A 13052-nucleotide genomic window follows, 5' to 3' on the forward strand; every position below is an offset into this window, starting at 1 on the left:
CAATTTCCAGACCTTTGGCCAGTTACTTCGAACTGGCTCTCAAACATCAGGAAACCTAGTACTAGTATAAGCATGACAAAACCACACTGCGTCTGTGTTTCTGCAGGCAGACAAATGCCTAAGTGAAAGAGCAGGGCCTGCACAGCAGCAGGGAAAGCTGCACTCGTGTCACCATCCCAGCGCCCCGTTTCTGAGACGTACAGGGCAGTTCTACCCCCATTTATCTACGGGAAACACCACAGAAAACAGAGAGGAAAGCACCTCCGTGGCCTTCTTGCACCAGTTGTGATCAGATACGGAAAGCTTGCAAGAAAACCATGGTTTCCTTCCCTCTCCTAAGTGCCAACAGCACCCTCAGAGTCCTGCATATGCCCAGCTGTGCTCTGAGCAAGATCTGGAGAGGGAGAGAGAGGTGAAAAAAACCTGTTATCATCCATATCAGCTGTGTGGGCTCAAAGCAGCTGTGTCTCTAAGCTAAAGACAATAAATCATAGCCAAAACAGATTACTGCCACGACAGTCTTTAGGTACTACTTCAACGACAACCAGGGAGAAAAAGGATCTGCTGCTGAGCAGAGAAAATGCCTTTCTTCTCAAAGCGGAAATATAACACACACAAAAAATAGAGTAGTCCAATGACTCTGAGCCTCTTCCAGGTTTCCCGGTCTTTTACCTGGAGCTAAAGCACCCTGGGACAAAACTGCCCATTTCTGGTTCCTTATCACAGCTATGCCTTGCTGGGGCACATACCACTTGGCAACTCCTACCTCACTTTCCTCTCCTCCCACCACCACGAGACAAAAACAACTAGTCACCACAAATTTCTTCGAATGGCTCTCTGACAGCCAGAAAATAGCTGGCATGTCCTGCAACAGCCCTAGCACCACTAAGCAATCACACTGCTAATTTGGTAAATATTATCAGAGAGGCACGGGCATAATGGGAGCGCTATCTTGCGGGAGCAGGGTAAACACTCTGTGGGCAGGAGCCGGCTTTATCCGTGAAGACGTCAATGGCTGAACTCTCGTGTTTCTCAAGGTTTATCCTACTGCCAGAACAATACTGATTTTCACCCTGAAGGAATGAACACTACTTTCTTCCCCCTAACATCAACTCCGGAGTGATAATTTGCACTAACCGGAATAAGGCAAACTCTGCCTGAGGCACAGCTTTTCCAGTTCAAGCTGTAAAGGGCTAAGGCAGTCCTAAATGGGACAGTGCACCTCTCCTTGAATTACATTAGCCAGAATGAGGCACTGCAGGATAAAAATTACACTGCGGAGACTGCACATTTCAGGAAAAAAAGGGAGATTCAAGAATTAAGACTATCTGTGTTGATCCTTCTTGAGCCCTACTCTGCAGGCACCTTGAGACACAATCCTTACAACAAGACTTTGCATCCACATACTACTTTCATTAATGACATCAAACCCCATCCAGTGAAAAGACACAGAAAACTTTTAACTACAGAGGGTCACTAACAGGTAAAATAAACTACTGTCTCTCATTCTAGGAGAGGTTTTCTGGACCTTTAATCATCCTTCCGTCTCTTCCCTGAGCCTTTACAGGTTTAAGCACAGCTGTGCTGGTCCAGACCAAGGGTATATCCCCACCGATGGCTATGAACAGAAACTTAGGAAACAGCAGGACTCGGGCAAATGCCCTGCTCTCCCAGCCTCCAATTGTTTTTAGCTCGGGACGTTCCTGAGCCTGGTGTGATGTGCCTTACTTAATAACCACCAGTGGATCTTTATTTTTCTCCTACATGTGCAATGTCCTCAGGGAAGGAGTCCCACAGTGCCGCTACCTGGTGCACAATGTGCTCTGGACACCAAAAAGAGACAGAGGTCTCACAGACACCTCACCAGCTTTAGGTACTGAAGGGACTAAATCACTTCACTCCTCCCACATGTCTGCCTGCAAGGGCTGTACCAGTCCTTTGGTCCTCCTTTTCCATTGGGAACTAATATTCAGCATGGTGTCTGCCGTGGCTACCAGCTCCTCTGCAGTAGGATATTTTTGGGGACAAATTCCTCCATTCTTCACATGTGCACTGGGTAAAAATGGATCTCGTTTGCATGTGACCAGCTAACTGAGCTCTCCTGGCGCTCTGTCTTTGTGATTTATCACCCCATGGACCTTTAGGTCATCTACAAGCATTACCAATGATGATTCCAGGTTTACTTCCAGGATATCAATGAAAAGATTAAATAGCTTCAAGCCAACAGCAGGTTTCTGTGAGACTTCTTTAGAAACACAGCTCTGTTAGACTCCTCATCCATAACCACATTTCAGACCAATAGGATAATCCTTTACAAAACCATTTAATAGGTACAATATTGATTTTCTATCAATACCATTTCTTAATCAAGATGTTGGGGTTACAAAATGAAATGCTTTACAGAGTTTGATTGCGTCAATATTTCACTTTATCTTGCAAATTTACAGTGATAAAAGATTACTAACTTGATAAAATCTTTTATCCATAAACTCCTGCTAATTCACATTATATGAGCATCCTTTAATGGTTGCACTTCCACAAATCTCAGTCCAATGTAAACTATTCCATTCTATTTCCAGGAACTGAAGCCAGGCTGACAGATCTGTAATCACCCATGCTATCACATTTGCTCTTCTTCAGCACTGGTAGGACATCAGCTTTCCTCTAGTCCTTAGGAATTTTCTCAGTGTTACAGAACTTACTGAAAATCAACATTAATGAACCAGAGAGATCCTCAGCCAAGATTTTTTTTTTTGAAATGACTGCATGCAGTTTATTCAGTCCTTCCGATATTAGCCAGTGCTGGAACTGAAAGCAGAATGTCACCATCTCCATATATAGCAATATCATCTGTCCTTCTTCAAAGCAAAGATCAGAAAAACTTATTGAATGTTTCTTCCCCTCTTTAACATGTAGACTTATTAACCTATAACAGGTCAAACCACCATTAACTGGCTGCGTGGCTGTATTCCTGATACAATTAGAAAACCTTAAAATTTTTAGATTTTTAGTTAAATTTAAATTTCATTCAAAACCTTTTTTTTCCCAAAGAAAAGGGTGATTTTGGAGGAAAAAAAAAAAAAGAGGGCAAAATTCCATCCAGAGGACTGCATTTTGTTAGTTAGTTTCCCAGTTATACACACAGGCCCAACCCAACTCCAGCTAAAAGTGAGCAGAAATACCGTCGTCAATTTCAGTGAGTCTATAGAAGGCACACTTTGTTCCCCTTAGCATACACTTAATAAAAATTATCTGGTGCAAACATTCAGCAGGCATCTTAAAATTCCACGTAACATGACGAAAGAAACAAAAACACAGAAAGCAATTTGTATTTCTATAACCAATGCAGGCTTCAGTTACCCTTAATAAGATAAACAAGTTCAGCTTTCAAAATCTGCTGCCACTAGCTAGAGCAGCAAGGAGAGCAAGGGCTTTTTTCTTACTTGCGCTTTTGGTCTTTATAAGACAGCCATGGTGATTCGATGCAAATCTTTCGCTATTGGGGAAAAAAAAATTCAGTACAAGAACAAGCATTCAGAATCTCTGAACACGGCTTTGACTTTGTGGAGATGCAAGGCACGTTTTAATGCTACAACATATGATTGTTCATGTGGAACTGAGACAGTAGGATTATCCACATATCTAAACTTATATAGCATGCATGACAGCTGATAGGATCAGGACCAATAAAATTAGTGCTTTAGAAGATTAGAAGCATGTAAAACAAGGAATACTATATATATATATATATATATATATATATGTATGTACATGGGTTATATATATATAAAACATGTATACATGTTATTATCCATCTTCAAGTACACGAATGAGACAGAAATTTACAAACTTTTAACTCACTGTGTATCAGCTTTGCAATACGCCACTTAGATGCATAACAAGTGCAGAAGTTAAATAAACACAACTTTGAAAAAAAAGGAAGGAATTAAAAGAGAAAGGAAATCAGGAAAGAAAATCATAATTCTAGACAGTGATGAAAAAAAAAGTCCAGACACCTGCAGGGCCAAAGAAGCAAATTGAGAGGAGTAGAAAGAAACTCAGTGTGGATTAAACATAAAGAGATTTAAGTCATTAGCAAGAGATCAAAGAGAACATTAGAAGGGAGGGAAGGCTTTACAAGTGTCCGAGATAGGAGACCTTGGAGGAAATATGACTGGGATAAAATCATTATGGCTCACACTAAAAATAATAAAGGGAGTAGGATGGTGGTCAGAATTAGCTAGAGTCCGCACTTGATTAGATGCTATATGATGACAGAAAACTAAAAGGTTTATTAAAAAAAAAAAAAGAAATAGCAAGAGGGCTTTTTTACTCTGTATACTTAAACGCAGTGGAAAAATTAAAATCCAAGAATGGTAAAGTATCGTTATAGACGCATATGGGGTCTGGGCTAGTAAGCAAAAATCATACAGGCGCACATCACTCTTGTATGTTTAAAAGAAAATCATAAAAAAAAATAGGTATCCATTTACACTGCAGAAAAGGAGATGCTCTTTCAAGTTCCCCAAGAAAACATAGGAGAGAAGTGCAAGAATTTGTACTTACACAACTGAACTAGTCACAACTCTGATGATAACTAGCAGGTACCTAAACACAGGAGAAAGCAGAGAAAAGTTCAGAGGAAAAAAAAGATGAATTAGAAGAAGCATTTAAATGAGTGTTTCTACAAAAGAAATGTTCAAAGCTGCATTTTTAGTCCCCAGGTTATTAAACGATAAATACACTGAAAATGGAATACAGGCCAACAGAGTGAATAAAAGAGGAAGTTTATAAATACAGTGAAAGAAGGCAGTCTTCAAGGTGCAAGTAAGCACGTGAAAAAAAAGGGAAAAAAATGGAATCATGCCAGCACTCGGTTAAGGAAGTGTGCAGTATTCCTTCACTCCCCACTTATATCTTTTCTAAAAACAACAAGAAAGCCCCACACATTCAGATAAGTCGTAATAACTGTTTCAAGGACACAGAAAGGAACAAGAGGTTAGCTGCAGATAGCATAATAATGTGCCCACGGAGAGAAAATTCTTAGTGCATCTATTTCTCCTGCTTCAACCTTTATCTCAGTGTTCATAATGACAAGTGAAAAGCACAAGGCAGCACAGATAACTTTCTAAATGTGAATGCACATAGGCCAAATATCAGCACGACGGTGGGAGAGCTTCCATGGCACAAAGAACAATAAGGGCTTCCAACCCCCTTGGCCTTCGGTAGGAAGAGAAACCCAGAGCGGGCAGAGGCCAATTTACCTCGCACGGTTGCTACTCAAGTCAACAGAGCCCAATAGCCGCCGTTAGCCAGGGACTGGGCTCCAACTGCTAATGCTACCTCTGAAAATCTCACTTCGTGTAAAGAAAGCCAGCCAGAAGGACGCCGCAAACTTCGACGGCTAAGACCGGACAACGGAAGATTCTGAAAAATGCAAAGAAATCGACAACTCACAATGCTTCAGGAGACAAAAGCTCTTCTGAAATGTGAAAGGAGGATGGAAATATCTTCCCAGCCGCCTATGGGTTTCCATCTCCTCCTCTCTGGCCAACAGCCCATCACAGCAGGGTTTGGTGACAGAGCAGCTGCTCTCTCCCAAAACAAGCAGCTCTGGGTAGGCAAAGCCTGGTCCCTCACCTCTCGAGCTTTCCTGTGACACTGGAGAAAGCTCTCTCCAGACTATGCTGCTGGCAAAGCCAGCCCTGGACCAGCTCCGTGCTCCTGCTTGCACGGAAAAGGACAACCTCTTACGAGATTTTCAGAGTTTTTTTATGTTATTACTTATTTTCACACTGCCACTGAAATTTCAGACAAGGTCAAAAGCCTACAAGGAAGAACGTTACATCTTCATTTAGAGACTTAACTCTGGAAATTTCCACCTGCTCTATCTGTTCTACCAGTACAACAGAATTACAGCAATTCGACAGCACCTGTACCTTAAAGTGCCATGTATGCCGCTTCAGAAGTTACCTCAGAAAAAATGCATGCACCTACACACGGGCAAGGAAAGCAGCAGAGATGATAACAGAACATTTCTTTAAAAGGGTCCAGGGACACTGCAAGCTTTGCGAGCTGCCGGTTCCGAAAATGAAGAATTCACTGGAAACATCTAATCAGGGGTGAAGTACCCTATAACATTACGATTTATTTAACATAGTCAAACAGTGGCCAGAGCCAATGAATCATACAGAAGATCGCAAAGCTGCAGGAGATTTCCATCATCTAGTTTAATCTGCACATTGATCAGAGTTTACCTCCACATTAATCACTTGAGAACGTAATCTAACATACTCTTAAATACCTTTTGTGATTATGCTTCACTTACCCCCTTGTCCTTATGCAGGTCACTCTGTTGCTAATTGCACTTCTAGTTAGGAGAAAAAGTGTCTACTGTCTAATTTAATTTTGTCTTTTTTAGTTTCAAGCCGTTGCTCCTTGTTATGCTGTCTCTAGCACTGTAAATAATCCCTCCCCCTCCTCCATATTATTACCTCTCAAATATTTATAGACTGTTATATCCACCCTTAGTCTCCTTTTCTACAAACCGTACATCATTTTTGTCACCCTTCCCTCTATCCTTTCAGATTTATCTATGTCCTTTTTATAATGAGATGCTCAAAACTCTTTTGCAGTGTTCCCAAGTATGGCTAAACCGAAGCAGCAGGGAGAGGCAGTAACATCGCCTTTGTTTTACAAGCATTGCTTTTTTTTTAAAGAACTCAGAGCAAAATACCTGTGATTTCTGTAGGAAATGAATGTTGCAGAGCCACGGCTGTTATATTCCTAAGTGCTTTGTCCAGTATGTGACCGAGTCAATCAGAAATGAAAGGAACCAGCTATGGGAAAGTTTCAGCCTAAGGCAAGGAGGGATTTTTCACCGCAAAACATTCCCTGCATGTTTATTTAGACCAGCTTGAAAGAGATTCATGCAACTAGGAAAACCACAATACAGGCAGAAGACCCGTCTCCAGCAACCGCTTCCCAAAACTGTCTAAACTGTGCTTTGGAAATAATGGCAGTGAAGGACAGGTAAGAATGCTCGCAAATTCTTACAACAGCCACCTGCGAGGATGATCCTTTTCCTCTCATTCCAAAAGTAACAAGCTGGAGAAAAACAGATTATTATGGATGGAAAGATATTAGTCATTCACACACCAAAAAAAAAAAAAAAAAGATACAAAACTTATTTCTTTGCATTTGTGCTTTAGGAACAAGGGTAAAATATACTAGCCGTTCCAAATCTAGTATAGACACATTATGTTCAATCACGCTCCTCTCTTATGAGCAGAGAGTTGTTGGCGGTGGGAGAAGCAGGGGAAAAAAAACTGGAAAGTGGCAGATGGGGCTGCTTCGCTCTGGACATTGCGGAGAGTCAGCAGGACCAGGAAGGGTCAGAGGCAGACAGCAATGGAGTGAAGCACTGGCAGCAGGCGCAGCAGGAGAAAATCATCATTAAGAAGCAAGGAGGAGGAGAGGACCACAGGAGTGAAGAGCAGGATGACGGAGCAGTGACCACAGCAGATCCACCAAGACCTCTGAGGACAAATAGCCATCCTGTCAGCCCTGACACGCAGGCAAAGCAGCTGAGCAGCTCCTTCTCCTTCCAGCTTAGCCCTACCGAGGCTGCTGCCATCTAACTAGCAATCCATCTGCCAACTCCCATGCTGCACACTGCCTGCTGGAAATCCAACATACATTTAGTCACTGAGTCTTTTTAGGTCAGAAGAGTCTGGACTTCATTCCTAGGCTTGCATATGCTGATCAGTATTGAGGCTGGCCAAATGAAATGACAATTTCAAATATGTTGACTTAATGTCAACATCAAAGACCTGAAAAAGTAGGCATTTCATAGAATCACAGCATAATTTAAGTTGGAAAGGACCTCTGGAGTCCAGCTGGCTCAAACTCCTGCTCAAAGCTCGGCCAGCTTCAAAGTTAGGTCAGGTTGCGTCTCTCTAAGCACAGTGATTCCACAGTCTCTCTGGACAACCTGTTCCAGTGCTTAAGCACACTGATGGTGAAATTTCCAAGACAGGTCCCCCATGCTGTCGAACAGCTGACTAGAATAAGACTTTTTTGCAAAAGTGTAAATGTTGGCAGGATATGACATTATAATGTCAAAAATGGAAAGGATTTTCTTTCAAAAAGAAAATTTTCTTTTCTTTTCTTTTTTTTAAGAATTATGTCTTCCAATTATAATAGCTTTTTTTTTTCACTTATTACTCATGTAGCCCAACAATGGTTGCAAATTTGTGGCATCAATTTTTGAAACATAGTGCAGCATCACAGGAAAGATCAATGCAAAACAGAACACCTATTTAGGCATAAATATGCTGAAAAGATAACAGCAAAAAAAAGTAAAGGAAGAGAAAAGAAGGCAAGGCAGGGTTTGCAAAAGAATCTAGGCCACTAAGTTCAAAGGGATCTCAATATCATCATTCATTAGCCATCATGTTACCACTGGTCCCTCTATAGTCCCTATTTATTATTAGATAAAACTCCACTTGTCCCACAAAGTTTCCAAGTGGAGGAAGAGTCCACCTAGAGAAATGTAAAAAACACACTATTTTGTTTCCATCATCCATAATAAATGTAGCAAAGGGAAATAATAACTGTAAACTTATTACTCATAATTGCTGATAATAATATGTTTAACCTGTCAACCATTGATACTATGAAGGCATGTAAACAATGCCATTATTATGGTTATAGAAAAGCCAACAGAAAAATGGATTGCCAGAGGATACAAAAGTAGGACCTGGTATGTATGAACATACAATAATTCTGTGTATATTGGCTGCTTCTAAATTGGTCCAATATGAGCACAGAGTGGCAGAACCAAGGGCACTTTCCAGTTATTCCACGATGCATGTTGCAGCCCTTCCATCCCATCTGCCAAAAGATAATGATAAGCCTTAATCTGGGATAAGGATAAAATAAAAAGGAAGAAACCTGAAATGTTTTAAGTCATCTTCCTTCAGTTTGAACAGCTCTCACTCTAAGTTGTTTCACGATCACAGGTTGTTTTTTTTAACTTCAGTGATTTCTACATATTAAAATTGCAGAGATATCAACCTTGTGTGGTTAGAAGAACCTATGTTTTAAAAAGTCTGAAATGAGGGTATCTGAAAGGTATGTTTTAAATACCTCACTGTAGTCTTTTCTTGAGTTTTACCCACTAACTAACCTAACAAAAAGTACTTACCTTCCATGAAGAAGGGCAACTGCTTTAAATGCCCCAGGATCATGATGTTTGCAGTGCTGTACAATAAATGGCCATAGCTTTCAAACCACCTGCAATTTCACTAGGGAAACTGCCCAGAAATTACAAAACCGGTCTGCAAGGGGTTTTGCACATGTCCTGTGAGCCTGGCCTGCTCCCTTTCCAACTACCCTAAACATTCCCAGATTGCTTCCCTAAAAATTGACTGTGGAAGATAAGCTCCTCCCAAAGTAAATATGGGTTTCTAAGCCTGAAATGGCAAACGGACAAGTCGCTATGCTGTGAGCACGATCACTCGTTCTTCCCCTACACAAAGAACAGCGTGTCACAACGGGATCTGAAAAACGGTCGCTGGTCTCTCCAGGTGTCACAATATTTCTGACCTGCCGGTACAATGGACACAGGGAGAAAAGACCCTCTCCCTGGCCCTGTGCCCGATCGGTGTGACCCCTGCACGCGTTCCTCCTCTAGCAGCAAACGGTGCTCGGCGCGACGGTGCTCGAAAGAAAAACTACTCCTGTGAAGCCAAAAAAACTTGCACAAGGAAGAGAACTGCTGCTGTCAAAATCAGCTCTTGCCCAGCCTCGCTGGCATCGCTCAGGGAAGGCTGCGCTCCCCAGCGCCCCTGGTTTCTCCAGGGCTCGCCACGAGCTGCTGACTCCCGGTTGGAGGAAGAGCATCACTCTCTCCGCCCAATTGTAAACAGTAAACTCCCAGAAAATCCGCACCTGTATATACAAATATCACTTCGCCTATCAAACTAAGACGCGGCGACACTCACTCTGGCGCTGGCCGGTTACAAAACCTCCCGTGACGGAGCCGCTTCCCACGGTCTCTGCTTCTGTGTCATCGTCCCCCAAATTCTAATTCCCCGCACCGTCCTTTCTCCCACTTTGACTAAAAATATGATCTCTCATTTTGCTTGCAGTTGAGGGTAACAGGAAAACGATAAAAGAGCAATACAAGAATCCTGGACCTGAAACAGTCTGATGCTTAAGTCAATGACTTCATGTCACGTTACACTTTGCAATTTCTCAGCTAACAAAAGATATAGTAGAAAAGAAAGCTTCAGCATATACACACAGATACTTATGCATCTCTAAGTCTTTTAGGAATAAAAAGGCAAAGTATGCTCTACAGACTTGAACAGTATTCCTCACTGGAAAATAAAGACTTTTAAACGTTAAGTCTATATTCTGACACCTGATAAAGTCACTCTGAATGCACAGCACCTCCTGAAATCAGGGTAGCTGCAGATGCTGCTCACATTCGTTGGTGGCATGAAATCCACACTCATGAGTAGTTACACTGAATTCAGTAGATGGTCCTATTAAAGTTAGTGGGGCCAGAGCTCCATGCAGTGCAGTCACTTTCAAGCCAGGCATGAATTTCTGTTGTTATTTAGGTGCTGAACAACAAAATTAAGAACGCAGTTTCCTATTCTCCCCCAGATTCATTTATTTCTAGTAAACAAAGCTGATCGTGTCTTATTCTTGGCTGGAATCAAATCTTCCTTCTGGAGATGAAGTGTGTACTTTCACCGTTGTCACCTGCATTTAGTAAAATGCTTAAGAAACAATATATATGTATTGCTAGCAAAGAAAAACCCACTGTAAGAAAGATGACTGCAAAGCATTTACAATTACTTTTAAGAAAAATTTCTAAACCATTCAAACGACTTCAAAATTAGCAATTTTCATGTTTTCTAGTCTTTATTCAAGCACAATATTGCCTTCAACTTGTTTAATGAATGCTCTTTCTTAAAAAGCATTCACTTAATTCAATTTAATAAAAAATTATTAAAGCAGTGTTAAGAGATTAAGTACCTCCATTGACACTTTTAACATGTTAAGATCAAAGCTTATGGAAATTTTGTTGACTGTAAAAAAATTTCATTCTTTTGCTGCCGAAGCAAAGGTGTTCTTATTCTCCTGAGTTAGGCACAGTCTCTGTACGTTACTGAATATACTACTTTAATCTTTACCCATGTCTGCAGATAAAGACTGCAGTAATCCAAATATTAAAGGAGTAATTGTGTTGATTCGAAGATGATACTAATATGGCTGCAATAACGAAAACAACAACAACAAAAAACAAATAAAACCCACTTTTTTTTATTAATCAGTTCTTCTAAAACCCGCATGGGGCCGAAACTGCCTGTCCACAACATATCCATCTGACAAGCCCAGGAATTAGGCTTTAAACGGCCTGGAAACAGAGTAATGGTGTTTGACAGACACATACACTGCTCTTTTGTTAGTTAACACAAGGTGCTGTCCATTTTAGAAGTGTTGTGTTTAACCAGAAAGTCTATTTACCTGTATTATTGGCATCAGCACAGATGATTAAAAACAAAAGAAATTTACCTTTCCTTTTCTCTGTATTTGTTTGCCATTTCTGTGTCTACATGTAAACAGAAGTCAACGATGTCAGTTTCTTTTTTAGGTACACCTAACTGCTATTTCTATCAGGCATAAGTTCTATACAGAAAAAGCATCTTGCCCAGAGTCTTCAGCCCCTTTTAAGTCATAGTCGTCCTTAGCCATGGTTTTACTAAATCGGCAGACAAATTCAGCTTTTTGTTTGTTTTTCAAAACTCAGCAGTAAGTGTAACGCAGCAAGGTGCAGAGGTGAAGGGCTGAGCTGGTCCTTTGGGGTGCATCACACCTGGCCAGGCAGAACAGACGTACCACTGTATCAGGTCTCACGGGGTGGACAGCTCTTCGATGCTGGGGTAACGACACTACCACGCTTAGGTGCCACGCAGTGCTCAAACCTCCCCAGTTTTGAAGCAGCTACGCACCCAGGCAACAAGGAGTTGCCAGGACCACGGCAGGAGCACAGGAAAGGGCGAAAATCTGGGGAAAGGGCGAAAAGCTCCTCAAAAATCACTACCGGCAGGTATGCACCCCACAAAATTCAATCATGGCACTAGGCTGATCCAAACTGACTTTGATTTCCAAGTAAAAGTAGTATGTTTAAGAGGAGATAGGAAAAGATGGATCCTGGGCTGCCCCCGTTTGCTAACCATGCCAGCAGCCCAGTAGCGCTCTGGGCCACGGGGCTCCCCACTGTCCCCCGCTCTGAGACAGGAGAGGAAGGCGAAACTGCAGGCAGGTGCAACAGACAACGCCAGCCCATGCCGCGAAGCGGCGGCCCGACCTCTCGGGGCGCTTTACCTGACGGCGTGCTGGCGGTGGTGGTGGCCGTGCTGGTGGTGTGCGTGGGGCTGCCACTCTCCCACAGGATGCAGGGGCTGCCGCCACTGCTCTCCTTCTTCACGAAGAGCTCGGTGGCACTGGGCAGCGGTATGGGGTGGCTGATCCCCAGCTCCTCTTCCTGCGCCTGCTGCCGTCTCAGTGCAACCTGGGGAGGAGAAGACAGGCTTGGGGCATGCTCTCCGGGTTGGGAACAACTTATAACGGCAGCAAGAAAAGCCTCGGGTGCAAGCCTGTTGTCTCCTCTCAGTAGCGTCTACAGCGTTGACGTCACGATCCAACCAGTGGGTACAGGAGGATATAAAGCTATGTGAAAACTGGCTTCTTTTTATGTCCAAACAGATCTAAAGAAACCTACAAAATGCTGGTGCCATATACACCTGCTTCCAAGGAGGCCATGCGGAGGCTGCCTTCAGCAGGCACAGCTGCTCCTGGGCAAGCCGTACTTGCCTGAAGCCAGGAGCCACGGCTCTCCCCACGGCTGCTTGCAAATCACCCGCTTGCAGGGCTCTGCTGCACCCCTCCATCGACATGTGGCACCTGCTGACGAGGGCTTGACATCTCCTGCAATCTGCAAGCACCCTTGCTGGAAATGCATGCTTTCGAGG

The 13052-nt window shown here is 42.6% G+C and overlaps 1 protein-coding gene across 1 annotated transcript in view; it reads right to left on the bottom strand.

Annotated features, from left to right (window-relative positions):
- Nucleotides 1-13052, bottom strand: part of DMRT1 (doublesex and mab-3 related transcription factor 1) — a 61266-nt gene that overhangs the window by 45344 nt on the left and 2870 nt on the right. Inside the window, exon 2 of the mRNA XM_068928713.1 lies at nucleotides 12406-12592. Coding sequence (XP_068784814.1) covers nucleotides 12406-12592 — 187 coding nt within the window. The remainder of the gene's footprint in view (nucleotides 1-12405; nucleotides 12593-13052) is intronic.

Source organism: Struthio camelus, chromosome Z, assembly GCF_040807025.1.
Source record: "Struthio camelus isolate bStrCam1 chromosome Z, bStrCam1.hap1, whole genome shotgun sequence".
Lineage (NCBI taxonomy): Eukaryota > Metazoa > Chordata > Aves > Struthioniformes > Struthionidae > Struthio > Struthio camelus.